At 32.5% G+C, this 19,660-nt stretch overlaps 2 protein-coding genes and 1 long non-coding RNA gene across 3 annotated transcripts; 2 read left to right on the forward strand and 1 right to left on the reverse strand.

The window, feature by feature from the left end:
• The first annotated feature begins 1,268 nt into the window (after positions 1-1,268).
• On the forward strand, positions 1,269-3,023 carry LOC133793759 (uncharacterized). Its single transcript, XR_009874938.1, has 4 exons — positions 1,269-1,336; positions 1,589-1,654; positions 1,748-2,449; positions 2,582-3,023. It is a non-coding gene; the product is annotated as an uncharacterized LOC133793759 (long non-coding RNA).
• Positions 3,024-11,288: 8,265 nt separating this feature from the next.
• LOC133797045 (chloroplast processing peptidase) lies at positions 11,289-13,835 on the forward strand. Its single transcript, XM_062234811.1, has 5 exons — positions 11,289-11,910; positions 12,545-12,682; positions 13,064-13,150; positions 13,321-13,388; positions 13,518-13,835. The coding sequence occupies exons 1-5, from the start codon at positions 11,392-11,394 to the stop codon at positions 13,648-13,650; spliced, it is 945 nt and encodes a 314-aa protein (XP_062090795.1). The 5' UTR covers positions 11,289-11,391; the 3' UTR covers positions 13,651-13,835.
• A 1,859-nt stretch (positions 13,836-15,694) lies between these two features.
• On the reverse strand, positions 15,695-18,190 carry LOC133797046 (uncharacterized). The gene is made up of 3 exons (XM_062234812.1): positions 17,201-18,190; positions 16,440-16,625; positions 15,695-16,206 (listed from the first exon to the last, which is right to left on the reverse strand). Exons 1-3 carry the CDS (start codon positions 17,660-17,662, stop codon positions 15,928-15,930), a joined length of 927 nt encoding a protein of 308 aa, XP_062090796.1. The 5' UTR covers positions 17,663-18,190; the 3' UTR covers positions 15,695-15,927.
• Positions 18,191-19,660: the final 1,470 nt, after the last annotated feature.

Here is a 19,660-nt window from a genome sequence, read left to right on the forward strand (position 1 = left end):
TATGGTTTTGAGTCGGTCATGTGATGCTCAAGGCATGATGACAGAGTTTTCTGAAGGAGATGTTTTTGTCGGTGGGGTTGAGATTCATGGGTTGAAATGACAGAAAATTGGGTCTTGGCTACCAAAGTTGGAGTATCAAGTGCTTCCTTTGCAGCTTAAAGATGTGAAATGTGGTATTAGTCAGCAAGGTGGTCTTGTACCAGGTTAGTTCCAAGTTAATAGTCTATATTGTATATTGATAATCTTTTCTCAACCAATAATCAATGTATGAAGTTTCTTGTTTTTTTTTTTTGGCCGTAAGACCTTAAATATGATGGACTTATTGGGCACCATGTTTCCTCAATGATAAAAGGTAAAACTGATGAAAATAATTTGTGGGCAAATTATGGCCTAACTTTGAAAAACATGTCAGGTGTTTGATATGATGTTATTTCCTTTATTGCATTTAATTTTTGATAATGATGTGCATTTCGAAAACGCCATTTCTGATCTGTATATATATATACAGATCATCAATGTATATGCATATATATATGTGTATTCGAAACTATGAGTTGATGCATTAATGCATTTTTGAATTAAATTCAGCTTTGCCTATTGCATTTTCATGCCGAGCAATCTCTTGCACGTTGATTCTACTCCTGACTTCAAACCATCTTTCTCTGCTAATTTAAGGTAAATCTAGGAACTTTGCCTGATACTGTTTTATGTTTGTTCGCTTATTGTTGCTGAATGCTCGCACATTTCTGTTATAATACAATAGGTTTCACAATGCATTTACATTCTTTATTCTAAAAAGGAATTGCTTCCTCACAAGAAATGTTTAGAGACCGCAGTTCAACCTTATTGCTCTATCTCTGTATTTATTATCATTTTTTGAATTTTGATTTTTTTTCTTTTTTACTAACAGTCAGGGTAAGAAACTATTTCCATTTTCAACATAACAAAATAGATAATTGGATATGAAGTTTTGATATATTTTTTTTGCTAAAGATGCGTTTTTTTTTTTTTGAGATTTTCAATGTGACCTCTTGTATTGAATTGTATTGACAGCATGAATTTGATTTTGGGTTCTTGAGTTTTTAGTATATTACATTTCTAGCTGTTAGTTTTCAATGACTAATTTACCATCTGAGCTTGTTTTTTTATATAGTTTTACAATCAATAAATTAGTTTACACAAAAAAAAAAATGAGAAGCTGTTGTCCTATTTCGTCTGGTCTAATATTTATGCTCATGCCCTGGGATTGATGTGTTTTTTGGGTAAGCAGGGAATATCTATTGAGTGTTTCTTTGCTGGAGTTTGTGGTGGTGGTTTGGTCACTCTTCCAATTCAGGTCAGTTCAACTCTTATTAAAATCTCATTGCATCAGATTGAATATATGAAATTTTGTTGAGTACTAATACACTATCTGGCGGGTCAATTAAATGAAGGCTATGACTAATTTATGTTTAACACCTTCAATAAAGAATTTCAAAACCGAGGGATCATTGAAATTTCAATTTCAGGTAGTTTTTTCTAATGTTCTGTTGTACATATTTGTCATGAATGGAGAACCAACAATCATTTATTCTCTTTCTGAGCACAGCTGGGGATAGGATTCTTGATGAGAGAGCGCCCATTGTTTGCCCTTGCTACTGTCGCAACGGTTGTGGTATGCAAATATAATTTATCTCTTAAAAGCTAAAAACCATGTTGTTAAAAGTTTCAATTATGTGGATCTGACTTGTGTTGTGTAATCACACAGGGAATTTGGACTATATTTCCTTATGCGGTGGCTGCTTCAACAACATTATTCCTTTACCTGCAACGCCAGTACTCTAGCTAGACAACACCTTATACAAATTTGTGGACTTCCTTGAATATAGACAAAAGATATCATGATATAGAATACAAAGAAAATCAAACATGGTTTATATCTTTGGGTGGTATTGACAATCACTTGTTAGATAACCATCCACTATAGTTATAGCTTTTATAATTTGGGAAAGCAAAGTTACTTTGATTGGATTTGATCTCATTTTATGTTTATGGCAAAGCCAAAACACATCTTCACTATGTGTCCGGTGTTACATTTTCAATATCACACAAATATTTTCTATAAATTTTCACGTCTTAAGGGCATAGCTGAAAGTGCATTACAGAAAGATATAACTCTGGTTGTTGAGGGTTCGTTAGGAGTTGTCTTTACAGTGGCTGCATTAACAGATGAAGCAATGGATGTTGGTGAGGTATTCATTTTTTTTGCTATAAGATTTCTTCTATATAATAAAGCAAGCAGTTCATCTAAGGGCTGACTAGCTTGTCTTATGTACCAGCTTCAATCTCCGAGATGTGATTCTAATCCAACTATTATTAAGTCTACCGGGATAACATCACATCTCTGTCTCTCAATGGTTGATTCATTTTGGTTGACCATACTTGATGCATTGTCTCTTATTTTGTCAAGGTTTGGTTAACTTTGTACCAATGCATTTGTAGTAGGATTATAAAAATAGTATTTTTTTTTTAAAAAGTAAAAATAGTATTTTAGTAGTGCTTTTTTTTTCTTTTTTTAATTGGCTTTGAGTCACTTTCGTAGGTCACAAGGAGAGGCTATTGTGTTGGAAATACTAAAGGGATATCAGGCATTCACACAGGTAATCATTGTTAGACATTTCATCTCAGTATAGGTTCTTGGTGTGGAATTATTTTCTGTAAATGTCTATTTGTTATTAGAAAAATATATACATATATAGGTCTTGGATGCAATTGCAGCCGGATAATAAATGGGTTCTATCATGCCACATAATATATTTTCTGTGCTATATATGTCTGGCCATATAAGTTGTTGCAAGATTTTTTCGGCTTAAACTATTTCCTCTTTCTAACATCCAGGCATGTGGGGTTCTTCACGCCATTGAACCTTTAAACTCCTTTTTAGCATCACTTTGCAAGTTTACTATAAATTTTCCAAATGAAGCAGAGAAAAGGAGGTACTGAATTATTTTGCAAGTTTAATGTCATTGAAATTCTTATGTTCATGGTCAACTATCTTTATGATGAACAATGGTCAGATTTATTTTTTGAAGTACTATGGTGATCTTGTATTATTGTATCATTTGGGACTTTAATTTTCTCATCTTATTTTTTTTAAAAAAATTATTTTTTATAGATGTTGCTTGCATGAGTTTCACCTCCTTAATGTTTTAATTTTTTTCTCTTTACCTATAAATTTTTTTTAACAACATGTTTGCATTAAAAAAAACAGATAGAAGGAACCCTCTTCAACATTTCTCATCACTTGCATAATGTGTTAGGTCCATCTTGGGTCTTGGTATGTCATTTGATTTTTTATATCTGTCTAAAAACCTGGAATTCTTGTCTTAATTCTTTACACTGAAAAATGGCAGGTCTTGGAAACCCTGGCAGCTCTAGACCGAGCAATCCACTCACCGCATGCCAGCACACATGTAATCTTGAAAAGACTAATGCAATATCATGTAGCTCAGAGTTGCAGCATATATGCTGTAACAGAGCTGTGTTATCTATTTGGAGAAATATAACTAGGCAATTTCTCTAACCTAGGCTAAATACATGTTACTTTGGATTCCAAGTGGGTTAATGAAATCTTTTACAGATCTTTGATAAGTTTTAATCATCTCCATTTGTTTTTGTCTTTAGCACATATAATCATTAAGTTGTGCAAAATAGCTAGTGGTATGGTTCTTGGTTGCATTGATTCCTTTGTAATTATTATTATATATTTTTGTGGGTTCATTATATTTTCTATTACATAAGAATGCTTGTAAGATGGCTTATAAGGAGTGATTTAATAGAAAACTAATGGGGTCCCAATCCCAAACTATTAAAAACACCAAATAGAAAAACATTAGGCAGTTGGCCAATGTCACATAGATTTAAATTGCATGAACAGTGGTTGGAATTTAAAGATTTAGTTTAATAATAACAAGCAAGGTAAAACTCATATGAGGTTCATGCATATCTATGTAATAATCTATTTGGTTTTAAGGGAAATTAAATTTAAAATTTATACATTGGATTCCTTAACACGTCTGAGTAATTTTTAGGATGTTCTAGACGTCTACAGTTTTCTAGGCTTTGAAAGTGCTTATAAATGAATGATTGTTTGTCTTTTGGTCTCAAAATCAAATCCTAGGCTGCATAAGAAATGTCTTCCAAGGTTCAGTAAAAAAAGAACATGATTATTGATCAAGTAGAGAGAAAAAGGGAGGAATAATAGATTTGTCTTGTTAGAACTTATCAATGAGAAGTGGAAAAGAAACATGAAGAGGGTAGGAAAAGTTGATTTTGGTTGCTATTTGGTAACTAGAAACTAGTATTTTTGTTTGGGATTTTCTTGCAGCATTCTTATAGAGTTCAATTTGAATACTCAAATTACACACTATGATGTGTAATTAATCTCAACCATTAATATTTTAAGCAGGGACCACAATATATTTAATTGTATGGTTGAGATTAATTACACATTATAGTGTGTAATTTAAGTATGCAAATTGGGAGTGTCTCTAACATTACTCATAGGTTATATAGTGCATGATTCATTGTGGGGTTTTTATTTATTTATTTAAATGGCCATTAAAGCAGAGTTTCATTACAATTTCATTCTTTCGAAATCCAATTGAACATTATAAAAATCAGGACATGTTCTTGGAGTTGGAGGATCTCACTTTGATGACCCTTTTCATTCTTCTTTTTTATACACATTACTTTATTAAAGTCATAGGTTGTCTATGATTTTTCATGCTTACGTTTGACACTTCTATCAGATAATAGTACATATTTTTTAATTGCTTGATTGATGCTTTTGCAAGTATAATACATATATATTTAATAATAGCTAATAATTTCATTCATGCAACATGGATGACTATAGCTACAACTTTAATAAGTTCTAATCTTCAAGTTTTACCAGATACTGTATTGTGCAGTGACATAATATATCAAGTGACCGATTACACACATGTATAGGCACACATTGACACATATACTTGGATTGACTGATAAAAACTGATAATTTCATTACTTGCAACATAGAAACCTAGAAGTACCACTTTCATGCATTTTTAATTAATACAAGGAAATTTGGTTCTTTTTTTTTTTTTTTTTAAAAGCCCTAGAATTACCACTTTAAGTAATTGCTGATGTGATTCCATTATTACACTCGAATATTATAGGTGTGTAGATGTGACTAAAGCTTACAGTGCTCAAAGTGCTCAAAAGACAGCTTAACATAAACTTGACGGCAATAGACATTTTGTGGACTATAACTGATTTTATTGCAAAGGGGATTACGCATGGACCTGTGGAAGAAATGGAAACAGGTATATGAATTCCTGTTATTGCAAATTACCATCGTAAATGTTGTGTAAATTATAATTTTTTTATGCTTTTCTTTTATAATGGTATACGAATTCCAGATGGGCACTCTGTTTCAGAGCAAATGGATGGTCAAAAACCAGAAGAAAAATCACTCAATGTTTTGGACCAAGCTTCCTTTGTTCAACATGACAAGTTGCTTTTCTCAATTTTCTCATTTAAATTTTGCTGTAGCTAAGCAAATGGACTCACAACAAAGACAAGTGCACAAAGGATGATGAATTGAAGGATGGAGCAAGTTTCATGCATGGTTTACTTTTTTGTGTATCTTGTAATGTTTCTGATTTTCATTTTTGAAGAAAAAAATGTTCAAGATTATAGAATTTTATTATGTAATGCTTTCAAACTTAAGTTAGAACTAAGATCTCATGAAGTAGACACATTCATGGTTTGAATTAGTTATTGTTTAATGTAATACTTATGGTTTATCAATCTATTGAGAATTACATTTTATGATTAATTTTAAATTTTTTTTATCAAAGTACAATAATGAAAATCTTTTAATTAAAAAAAAACTTATAAGTATCCTTATCACAATAAAAAAACCTTAATATGTTATGATTTAGAAACATATTATATGCGTAACAAATTGTTATGATTTATATAATATAACAAACAAAAAACGTTATCAAAATAATCAAATGTAACAGTTTAAAAGTGTTATGCAAATAGTATAAGATTAAACTTCAAATTTATAACCAAATACTCTAACTAAATGTTATTATTTGAATATTATAGCAACTAAAAATGTATTATTGAATAGTTTAAGATAACACCGAACATAATATTCGAATACTGTTATAGAAAAGACAGGACTTTTAATAACAGGGGCTATGTTAGCGTTTTCAGAAGCGTTATTAATACTCCCGGTTAGCAGTTTTTAAGTGTTATGAATGCTGTTTTTTCTTGTAGTGCGGGGTCCTGAAAACACCCCCGGGGACATTATAGTCAAAACTTTCAGAATTCCATCCTGATCTCAAATATTCTCAATTTATCATCAAATAAACATTCTTATTACCCAATACTTGACCTCGTTATGACAAAACAGCTAACTCATAATCTAGGATCGTCTTATGCCGAATAGCTCAAATATATCTCCATAATAATGAAATCTCAATCACAAATTACAATATGCACCCAATTTACAAATATGCCCTCAACAGTCCAAATTACCAAAATGCCCTTATGATTATAAATACACCCATATGCATGCATTTATCATCATATAATAATATAATTCACATTAACACGCATATGATCATTTAATGCCATGATAAATCAATTATGGCCCTCCCGGCCTCCTAATCAAGGTCCTAACCCTTATTAGGAAATTCAGGGCATTATATCTGGAGTGTGCATGACTTCCTTAAGAATCACAGTTCTTCCAGAGGTAAACTTTAATTCCACATCTCTAATACTAGCAACAATCGTAGTGTGTGAATCTCCCAGCAACACTTTCTTATCTTCAGTAGCAGCAGTATATGTCTTAAACATATTTCGATCATAACAAACATGGCGAGAAGCGCCAGTGTCTACCCACCACTCTTCTGATCCACCAACAAGGTTGATCTCAGTTATCATAGCTGTGAAAGGCTCTTCAGTTGTCAGGTTAGCCTGCAGAGCAGAGCTTGGCCTGTTCCTGCACTTGCGTACAATATGACCTGGTCTGTTGCAAACAAAGCACAGAAATGGAGCAGGTTCATTCTTATTGTTATTAGTATTATTATTAGGGGGGTGTTGTTGCTGCCTGTTTTGGTTCCTTTGATGGTTCCAATTCTGATTATTGTTCCGAGGTTGATTATTGCGGTTTGAGTTCTGCTTTCGATTCTGATTCTTGAAATTTTTCCCATTGGGTTTCAGAACCGCAGTGGACTTTTTGTTAGTGTTGTTGTTGCTGGATACAACAAGCACTTCTTCTTTCTGGTCTTGTTTACGAGCTTCCTCCTCAATACAAAGGCGAGTGATCAGACTTTCTAGTGAAAATTCTTTTGTTTTGTGCCTGAGAAATTTTTTAAAATCTTTCCACGCAAGGGGCAGTTTGTCAATAATCACAGCAACTTGAAATTGTTCATCTAAAGACATACCTTCAGAAATTATTTCATGAGCGATTTTCTGAAGTTCATGAGATTGGGCTTCCACTGACTTGTCATCGGTCATCTGAAATTTGAGGTAGCGACTAACAGCGTACTTCTTGGTTCCAGCCTCCTCAGTGTCATACTTCTTTTGCAGTGCGTCCCAGATTTCCTTTGCATTTTTGTCAGAATTATAATAATCATACAAGTCATCAGATAAACCATTGAGAATGAAATTTTTGCATAAAAAATAATTTTCGACCCAAGCCTCTAATGCCTTAGTTTGTTTGTCCTTTTCATCGTTGTCATCTTTTTCAGAGACAATAGGCTTATCAGTAGTCAGAGCAGTGTTAACATTTTTCATTGTGAGAAAAAATAAAATCTTCTGTTTCCATCTTTTTAAAATTGTTACCCTCAAAACGAAATGGTTTAATTATGTCAACAACACCAGAGTTATCATCGGTAGTCATGGCAGAAACTTAAACGTCTTAAAATTGTTGAGATAGTTGCTGCAGAAATAAAAAAGGAACGAAATTACCGAATAATAATCTGGGTTGAGTCGCGGACTAGGTCACTCTCTTTAAGACGTTCGTGGCACTGCCCAGAAATGTGCAAGCAGACTATCAGCCCTGTCGTCCCCAGGATAAAACAGCCCAGTCAATACTGTATCGGACCTCCACTGCACTGTCGTTTACCACACCCTTAATAATGCTACTACTCGGAATCGATAAAACTCATTGCAATTTTTTCAGATCGAAAAATATTGAGAGTGAAACGTTTTATTAAAAATAAGGTGCACACCAACCAGCTCAGCTCGGTCGGTCAGACGGCGGCGGAGCGCGCGCGTGTGGTGGTCAAGTGAGCCTTTGTGTGACTCATCCCTCTTCCACAAAAGTGGGTACCCCTTGGGGCACAACCCTAATGCTCAAGTCCACTATCTATATACCCTTACAAATGAGTATTCTAAAACAATGTGAGACTCTTCCTCTAGGGAGTCATTAAAGCACATTTTCTATTTTTTTAACAATTCACACTTGTATAGATAAGTTCCAACAATAACATTTACCCAAGGTTTGGTGAATGAAATGAGAAAACTACAAATTTGTGTTTGAGTATGATAGGAATAGTGGGAAAAATCTAGAACTCAAGAAAAAAGCACAAGAAGAAGAAGACTTTTATATTGTTCGGTACAAAGACTTGATTTGTATTCACGAGATACTGCACTTGAATAAACTATGTTTTCTTAAAACTAGGGTTGAGCATTGGGCGGGTTGGTCGGGTTACAATGCATTTTTACCCGTCAAATGTCATAATTGAGTTAGCAAAAGTGACCCGTAACTTGCCCAATTAAGAAAAAAAAAATTTAACCCGTCCAATAATTTGGGCGGGTTGGTCGGGTTAACCCGCCCAAACCAAAATAGTATTTTTTTTTGGCGGGTTGGGCGGGTCAACCCGCCCAAACAAAAGTGATATTTTTTTTTTTACATTTTTGTAATTTTTTTTCTTTTAAATACTAGTACTAATAGTGTGAAGTTTATATTTTTAAGCTTAAAACAATATTTTAAATTCATAGTAAAAAAATTAAAACAAAACTTAATTAATTTATATATTTATTTGAATATATTAAAAATAATAAATTCTTAATTGGGCGGGTTGAGTTATATTGGGCGGTTTAAATTTTGGTCCGTTTATTCGGGTTGCATTTTTTGGCGATTTTTTCGGGTTGATTTTGGTGGTTTATTCGGGTTGTAAAATTTTTTGCACAGCCCTACTTAAAACAATAAGCTCTCAGTTCAAAATGTCAGTTTTTCAGTATCATGTGAAAAATACACAAACACCTATTTATAGACTAACTTTTGTTACAATTGAATTTGAATAAATAACCACCCCCTAAAATATGTAGGAAGCTTCCATCTTAATAAGATAATATATCAATTATTAATTTAATAAATGATTAAAACAATTCAGTTTGAATAAGTCTCAGCTAAGTCTGCCTTTTGTGCATCAGGACAATTGTTACTCAAGCTAGTCTATGGTGCATAACCTTACTCGAGCAGGTCTCTCGTACGTAAACTTTACTCGAAGAATCACCTAATTACATGAACCTCGCCACTAATCCGACCAGATCGAAGTTAATATTCCACACTAGCACTTTTCTTTTGTGACACATCATCATTGAAAATTGGCGATAACAAATAATTATTCATTAATATTAATTAAGGATTTAAGTTAGAGGTAGTTGTGTCTTTTAAAAAAAAATATATTGACCAAAATTAAGTTGATATTATTATTTATTTATTTTTACAAAATAAATGCATCTATTTGTAATTATATGAAACCAAAGGCTCAAACTGGTATTAAAAAAGTGATTTTAATATAAATGCGCATTGAGTTTCTTCAGGTTTGCCGATTCAGTTCTTTAAAAAAAATAGCAATCAAGAACTTGAATTCTACAAATAGTAGCAATTCTTATTGTTTATTTTTTTTTCTTCATAAAATTCTTATTTTTATTTTATTTTTCTATACAATATAACGTATAAAAATATTTGAGAGTGTACAATATTTAGCCGAATGTCAAAATTATCTATAAAAAAATTAAAATTTTGTTTAAAAAATTAACTAAAAGAACTTAATTGCTATTGTTAAGAATTTGACTGTCAATTTTTCTTTAGTGTTAGAACTAAATTACCAATTTAGAAAGGGAATTTTCATGTTCTGTGCATAACTTAATAAATTTTTTTAATATGATAACATAAGTTATTATCTCAAATATATGATAATTTCAATTTTTTAGACAAAAATAGTCATAACATTCAAACACTCATTTTCTCTCACAATCTGAATTCTCTCTCTTTAACGTCTCTCATTCTCTTACTTTTTCATTCTTTCTCTCATTCCAATATTATAGATCTCGAAAAAATACCAAAATTTAAAAAAAATATCAAACGGACATTTGAGTTAAAAAAATATGAACTTCCAAAGTTTTCGTCAAATTTTAGTGCAGAGCATCTAAATTGCATCGAAAAAACATCGTTTTGGGCAAAAATCAAGTTTTCATGATTGCATGCATCGATGGTGTTTCGATGTTCTTGCGATGCAATCATAAAACTTGATTTTTGGCGAAAATGATATTTTTTCGATGCAAAATCGATGATGTTTCAATGATTTTGTGATGCAATTATGAAAATTTATTTTTTGGTCAAAACGATGTTTTTTCGATACAAAATCGATGTAATTTTGATGCTTTATACTGAAATTTGACGAAAACTTTAAATGTTCATATTTTTTCACTCAAATGTCTATTTCAGATTATTTTTTCTTTTTTAAATTTTGGTATTTTTTTTAGATACAATATTAGAACGAGAAAGAGTGAGAAAATGAGAGATTTCAGAAAAAGGAAGAATTCAGACTCAAAAATAAAATAAGTGTTTGAATATTAAAAATATTTCGGTCAAAAAAAATTAAATTTATCATAATATATTTGATATAGTTACTGACATAATTTCACCTTTGAAAAAACATTTATAGTAGAAACTTTTTTTTAAGCCGTACTTTTTTTTTTGTTTTAATTAAATAACAGTGGTAGGTTGGTTCTAGATAAATAGTATTGATTCTTTTGTCTTTTTTATAGTGATTAAGAATATAAACAGCTAATGAAATAAACAATTGGATTAAAAAAAACCATAGTAATAGTAGATTGTATAATCTCATAATTAATTAACTATTAAAACAAATCAATTGGGTTGGGTTGGGTTGGGTTGGGAAACGGACGGGTACCACAAAACATTAAAAATGGGTCTATCACCAGTACACTCCACCGTCTCCATTTGATTTTGCAGTGTAATTAAAATCAAATATTCCAGAGCTTGGATTTTGAGGATTGAGTTCCGCTCAGTTTTCACTTTTGAGAGAAGAGAATATGTACTCTCTGCATTCACTTTCTCCTCTACCCTCTCTCAAACTCTCTATTTCAATTCACACCCACTTCTCCAAACCCCTCACCCTCTACCCTAGTTTCACAATCACACCACCACGCCATCTCCACCAACCTTTAACTTCATCCTATTCCACATATAAAGCTCCTGCTTTTCTTGGCTCTAAGCTCGTCAATCCGAGAACCCACTTTCATATTCTTCGTTGCAATGCTCTCAAAGGCTCTGGGGACGAAACCAAGGCGGCCGTGGACAGTGGAGGGGTCGATGATGGCGGAGGAGGAGGAAGTGGCGGCGACGGTGGGGGTGAGGGTGATGAGCAGCTGGAGCAAAAGGGTGGGGGTTTGTCAGACTGGGTCAATTTTACTTCCGATGATGCCAAGACTGTCTTTGCTGCGATAGCGGTTTCGATTGCCTTCAGGACGTTTGTGGCTGAACCGAGGTACATTCCTTCCTTGTCGATGTATCCTACATTTGATGTCGGAGACCATGTTATTGCAGAGAAGGTAATTTTATCATAAATTCATTCTGTTCATATACTCTGTTATCTGCAATTGGGTGTTATGATGAATAATGAGCTCTTGGTTTCAGTAATCTGTTCTGGAGTTAAAAATGTTGACGATTGCTAAGAAAGGGCTAACTTTTTCTTTCAAAAAATTAATAAAAATCTTGGTTCCTGTATAACAATTGCTATAGTTTTTAACTCTAAATATTGTAGGGTTAGGCGAATGGTTTATTTAAAAAAATGATTCATATGAGATTTACAACTTGGTCTCTCTGATTTTTTTTGCTTACATATTCGTCTTTCTTCTAAACTATCACATAACGTCACTGAACCAGTTAAGTATTTAGTGGAGTTATTTGTCCCATCTGCCTACAATTTGACTTTTAGAACAAGTGCAAACTCCAGTTCATTAACAAGTGCAAATTCCAGTTCATTACTCCATCCGCTGCGCCTTCCTAAGTATAAAATGAAGATGTACGACTGTTATGAGCATTTGTAAAATTTTAAAACAGAAGGGAATTTCTGTATTATACTATTGCTTGAATTACTATGTAATTGAAACTTTTGAATAAAATGCTTTCTTTTACATATAGTTTAAGTCATTGTCTAAAAGTTGTTTCTGTTATTTTTGTCAGGTATCTTACTATTTCAGAAAGCCATGTGCTAATGATATTGTGATATTTAAAAGTCCACCTGCTCTTCAAGAAGTAGGCTATACTGACGATGATGTCTTCATCAAAAGAATTGTTGCTAAGGAAGGAGATATTGTAGAGGTGGGAAATAGTCTAAAGAAGGAATAGCTTACTTTATACTTTCTTTTCATCATCTCTTGTTAGCATTACTCGTTCCTCTGTTACTGATAATTTTCTTTAGCTTAGATGAGTGACATGTTGTATGTGTAATTTATTGAAATAGAAAAAGGTATCAAAAAAGTGAGCCATTGCAGAGAATGTCTCTGGCTAGATCTCTAACTCGTACGATTATTGTTTTTTGTGTTTTGCGTCTTCATGCATTTAAACATTTATGATGAGCTAAGCCTCTTTCACTTTTCTCTTTTGTTTCTCCTTTTTCATGTATGGATGTGTTGTCTAATATGATTGCTTTGACCGTTTTTGGTAACTAGAATCTAACTTTAGGACACTGTCTGGTTGCAGGTTCGTAACGGGAAGCTAGTAGTTAATGGAGTAGAAAGAAATGAGAAGTTCATCCTTGAATCACCTTCTTACAACATGTCACCCGTAGTGCGTATCATATTTATTGATTTATTCTGGTTTTTTCGTTTTTTTCTTTCCAAAGAAATTGCTGAACCATTAGACTTAAAAAATTGGAATAAACTGATCAAAAAGTGTCGACAGTGATTTTATGTCTGAAAATCTTGCTGACCTGAAAGCAACTTGGTTGACCTATACAGCGTGTACCAGAAAACTCAGTCTTCGTGATGGGCGACAACCGCAATAACAGCTATGATTCACACGTTTGGTAATGCATTTTAAACTCATACCCTCATAAGTTCACTTTAGGGAGCTTCATAATTATGGAAGAACCTTAAATTTGTTTCCCGCTTCCTTCCTCTTTTTCTGATTTTCAACAAATATTGTAATGATTTAGGGGTCCTCTACCAGCCAAGAATATACTAGGAAGATCCGTATTTCGCTATTGGCCTCCACAGAGAATTGGTGGCACAGTTCTGGAGACTGGTTGTGCTGTGGATAAGCAGGAGAGTGCTCCAGCAACTCAGTGATTACTCTCATTATAACTTGTAATTTCACCATTGTTTTTGTGATCTTGCTACAAATGGAAACTGAAAAAGTCTATTTGATTAGACGGGCCCTTGTTTTTATTATTTCCTTTTGGAACGGCCCTTGTGTTGGATCTTAATTCTTAATTGATGAAATACAAAGTCAACCTTAAAATTTGTTGACCTCATTTAGTGCATTTAAAATACATTGCCTTCTTGCACAATTGTATAACAAATTGAGTCTTTGACCATTAGCTTGCTTAAATGAAGTTAGATTTTGTCTTTTTTATTTGTACCGCGACTTTAATTAAAGCCTATCGGAGCTGCCACTAAATTTAATTATATATATTTTTAAATTTTACTAACCATTTTAGTATAGCAGTAAATGTAGGTAGAACCCAAGAATTTTAATATTCAAATTATTATTCAAAATTAGAAATAATTGTAGAATTTTTTTTTTTAAGTTTGAAAATTAAAAATAATATAAAATTATGAATAAAACAATTGTATTGATAAAGACTATTTTAAAGAACAGATAGGAGTAAATTCTCCAACTTCAACAATTATTTATTCCAAATTAAATTATTAATCATGCAGAAAATACATAAGTAGTCATTATCCCAAATCTCTCTTATGCACTTTATTAAAGTGAAGCACTCTTAATAAATTCGTTTTACTAAACAATTTAATGGAAAAAATATCTTAATTAATTTCTATAGAGATGAGTTAATCTAAGCAATAAATACAACAAGCGTGTGATTTATTTAACCCGGCTTATATTATTCACCACAATTAAAAGCATCTTTGACATTACCCTTAATTGCAAATTATCACAAAACTTAGAGTTCTAAACGATTAGGTGAATAGAAACCTTAAGATGATAATAGAACAATACAAAACTTTAATTAGTGGTCATCTAAGCAAGATTTTACATTAATCATAAAATTAAGCATAGAAGAATACAAACAATTCAATATCAAATAATAATAATAATAATAATAATTAAAATCAAGAAATCATGTACTAATCCATAATCTTAAATATAATCAAAATCATAATTCTAAATAATAGAGTTTAAGAAGAAACAAAAACTAGAATGTTGATGTTGATGGTGATCAATTCTCCTTCTCTCTAAAGTTCTCACTGAGTTTAAGTTTCTAAAAAATGCAATTAAAAGTTTGCTAAAAAATGCAATTAAAAGTTATTTTTGAATTTCCTCTAATTTTTATTTTTACGCAACCTAAAATTGGAATTCAAACAGTAACACAGGCTATGATACAGCTAGGCTTTTCTCCACCGTAGCATGGAGTCGCTGCCTTATTCTCTTCAATTTCCTAATCAATTGAGAAAACTGTATTTTAACAATAACTTTCTCGATATAACTTGGAATCGGACAATTCAAAAAGCTATGGAAATCTAAAAAAAAGATCTAAAACTTATATTTCTAGAAAAATTCCCAAAAGATTATTGGAACGTTGTCAAGATTAAATGTGAAGTTTCATATTTGTAATGTCGATCTTAACCATTGTCGGTAAAACATCCCAAATTCATTAATTTTTACCAAAATGTCTTAAAAATCTTAAAAACACAAAATAAATTAATTAAATATATAAACAAATAATCAAGTCCATAATTATAGAAGAATAATAAATTAAAAAATTACAAATTCGACACTTATTAGATTTGGGTTTCAAAATCTTCATTGATTTGTAAATAATATATATATATTAAATAATAATATATATATATTATAATTTGTATTGTATGGCTTATGTTGTTGTTGGGTTGTATTTGTCTTCTGCTGTAATGGTGTATCTGATCTTCTCCTCGAGAGTTGTTTGATACTAGTTTCTTCAAACATGCGTCAAAGAATATGCTGTCAAAGAGTAAAGAACAAATTAAATATGCAATCACTTTAAGTATATTTATTAGTGGGATGTGTCGGGGTTTGGGTTTGGAGATTACTTTTGTGAAATAATTAAATTCCATTCTATTAGTAATATTAATGTAACGTGTAATAATCTAAAAAAAATAAAAATAAAGCCTATTACTACAAAGATTGTATCAGCTTATTACTACAAAGATTGAGACAAGAATCTTCTCAACGCAGGTGACAATACACGACTCAAAATCACTAATTGCCAATCTCTGTCTCTCTTTCGTATCAATATATCAATGAATTTAATCTCAGCAATTCGACCAACTACTATGAGGGGAACACAAAACTCTAGAAAGATTAATTGTCTCTCTAAAGAAACGAAGTGCTGTCATAATAATTAATTACTCAAACATACAAGAATCGTGCTTAAACTTGATGGGCTTGGATTTGTGAGAATCAATGTGAAGAGAACAAGTTATGCGTCTTCGGTGAGTTGACTTTACCAACTTCCCCACCACATGACCCTTTGACCGTACTTCAAACAACAGCGTCATCGGAACTTCACTGTCGCTGTCTGAGACTGCCAAGCTCCCTCCTGCCCCGTATAGAGGCACCTTTATTCCTTGAAGATTCACAGACACCGTCCGGTGGCTCTTCCTTGGCTGATAGTACTTCTTCAACTGCAAATACAATCCATACCAGATTTTAATTAATTTTATTACATCACAGGCAAAAACCAACCGAGTTTAATTTACGTAAAATCTTCTCATGTCCCTGTAGTAGTAAGTATAGTATTCTTCTTTGTTGTTCAAAGCTTTAGAATAACATGATTCATTTAAAGTTACACACTCTCTCACTCTAGTCATTTTGTATGACCTAGCTAGGTACGTAGGCAGATAATTAGTCTTATTACCTGGCCTTTAGCAATTGCGATCTCCGAATACATAAGGATAACAGGAGAGGAGGTCACATGGATGCCGAAGAATGTAGCAGGATTGTACACACTCATTCTTACCGAACAGTTCATTGTCAGCAACTTTGTTGGGACTCCAGTCATGTCTGATCCCTCCCCAAAGTAAAAATTATGCACAGTCAATGACTGCAATAATAATAAAAAAGAGATTAAAGGACTAGCAGTGCAAACTATTCCAACAAATGAAACTTTTTAGGATATAGTTATGAGAAAGGACAGCAAGTTAAAGATGAAACTATGGCAGGAGTCCATACCAAAATTCTCTGCTTCAAACTAAGCAAAAACTACAGTACAGCACTACTGCCCCTTTCATATTCTGTTCATCGAAAAGTAAATTTACCTTTGAGAAGTTGGAAAATACAACAGTTAGCTCGTCTCCTAAAAAATTCTTAAAAAGTTCCCTTTTTTTTGGCAAGAGATGTCAAATAATTAATATTTATTTTGCGTCTCTAATTAATACAGTGACGAGCTTCTTCCTTACATTCCATAAATCAAGTACTAAAAAAATTCAATCTTTCTCACTCCCTTTGACTTACTTGTATATAGTCTATTGGTTTTAATTGCATAATAAATTTAAGATCTGAGACCAAAGTGAAGTTGAAATACACCATATGTTTGGAAATAAGACAATAAAGACATGAGCTATTATCCAATTATTAGTAATAATATTATAAATTAACACTGAATTCAGCAACATTTACCTTGAGAGTGATCCTAGCCTTATAAGGCCTGCTAGCTCCCCAGAGAATTAAACAGAAAATAGAGAATATCAGAACAAAGCCAAGCAAAGCAAGCAGAATCTGGCACCGCCTGGTCACTCCTTTGTCCCGATAAAACTCGTCGTAGTTCCCTTCTTCTTCGATCACATCACACTCGGGCCAGCCCTTCTCGTTTCTCTTCCGGCCCACTTTCCGGTCGGAAGACGACCGGAAGTTTCCGGAAAATCGACTAGCGGAGGACGTTCTCGAGTGGCGACCGTAGGAGGGGTGGGAAGGACTCTCCATGGGGCTGTTAAAGGCCGGCGTGGCTTGCATCGAAGACGATTTATCGCCATCGTGGGAATCCCTCGATGGGCTCTGTACGTAGTAAACCGGTCGTTTTGGTGATCTCGGCGACGACGGGTCTAGACTCGTCACGTCGGAGTCGGATTTAGCGTGGATCATATTTCGTTGTCGTTTTCCGTAATTGAGATAAAAGTTACGATAGAAAAGATGAAATCAGTGACACCCAATTTAGCGTTACTAAATCTTGTACATAATTCAGGTTGAAAAGGCGAAATTTCTTTTTTCTTCTCGTGATTTAGTTTAATGGGCCGGGAAGAAAAAGCGAGCTTATCGAGAGAAAGAACAAAAAACCAGAAGCTAATTCACGAAACGGAAAAGTGCAAACAACGCATGAAACGGAAGAAACCCGAAACTGGGAAACTTAGAGATGGAAAGAGAAGATCGAGAAAGTTAGTCAGTGACAGAAAAAAGGCAAAAAAGAAAGCGGTTTTCGCAGTGACCGAGTCTGGGAGTGATGCCAGCCAAACAGAAATAGCAGAGCACTAACCAAAGAGTTTGGTTTCATGCTTAGTAGAAGGATAGAGAGAGAGAGAGAGTGAGTGAGTGATTGTCACTTGTCAGAGGACACAGCTTAGGCTCGGGAGAATCCGAAGCTGTAGATTCGGGAGCCAAGTGTCGGTAGCATTCAGTTTCAGCCTTCCGTTATGTTAGTACATGTTTTATTCGTCTTTGACGAGGCTCAATGCTCATAAAACGGTGTCGTTTTGCTTTGATGTGGGATGATATTGTTAGGTCAAATGGTGACCGACGGGAGATGTCCCGGTCTGTCTGTATCCGTTACCAACAAGTGATTTAATTACTTTCAGAAAACTGTCCTTGTCCGAGTGGGAAAAGTGGTAGAACTATTAAAAGAGAACCTAACTTCATTTACTTTGTGAAGATGAGATGATTAACAAAATAAAACCTTTTTAAGTATATATAATAAGACGCCATTAGTTATATAATGAGGTCATTTGAACAAGACAAGACAAGACAACATCTCAATAATAGGTGCTTTGGGTTCTCTCCTTAAAAAAGGCTTTACTTTATTCCATTATGCTTAGTCCACTGACCCAACCAAGAAAAGGGTCATTTTTTGCTTTTTGATTTCTTTCAACAATTTGAAGTTTGTAGCCATACATAATATCAATCTCTCTTTCTCAAAAAAAAAAAAAAAAAAGTTTGCAGCCACATATATTAAGGAGTGCCGGAGCTAAACGCCAGGCGCTAGACAAAATTAAATTTGGAGAAGGGTAAAACCTACATGAATTAATTGTCATATGACTTAATCAATGAATCGGTTAGGGAAACAACTAAAAAATATTTAAAAAAATTCCATCCACATTTTCCACGTTACAAGCTTACTACCACTCGCCATTATTTCATTTTCTTGTTGCATTGAATTAAATTATATATATTTTAAATTAAAAAAATATTAACATATTTAAAGAAATAAACATATAACTTTTATTTAGCTTTTATTATATATATTATTCAATGAAATTCCTACTAATTTTTTTGTCAGTGCAAAATTTAAAATATTTTAGGACTTATTTTACAATTATTTGATTTGTAAAAAGTTTTTCAAATAAATATGATTTGAGTATTTTAGTTAATTTAATAAAAAAATGTATAGTATATTATTTGAAATACCAGTCACTTTGACCCCAGAGAGTTTTAGTATTAAAAAGTCATTTATTTAAGAATTATAAGCTTAAATTAATTATTAATGATGGGGGAAATAATTAATATTATTATAAATGTATTAATATTTGTTCCGTCAAAAAAAATCAATTAATATTTATACATATTTTATCATGTGACATTCTAATAGCATACATTATAATTTAAGAATAGAAAATTTTAGTGGGTACTACATAAATTAGATAAAGAATAAGAGGAATATTTCCCCACAATTAAAGACTTTTTTATATTTATATAATTAAAAACTAAAGGACATTTTTTTGTATCCTACCATAAAACACCAACTTTTATTATTCTTTTATGCAATGAAATAATTTAATCAATTTAAAATACCACAATTACATTTCTTGGTTATATAAAAACATAAACTGATTCTGATTTTTTCTTTTCTTTTTATAATCATTTTAAATAAAC

This window comes from Humulus lupulus, chromosome 8, assembly GCF_963169125.1.
Source record: "Humulus lupulus chromosome 8, drHumLupu1.1, whole genome shotgun sequence".
NCBI lineage: Eukaryota > Viridiplantae > Streptophyta > Magnoliopsida > Rosales > Cannabaceae > Humulus > Humulus lupulus.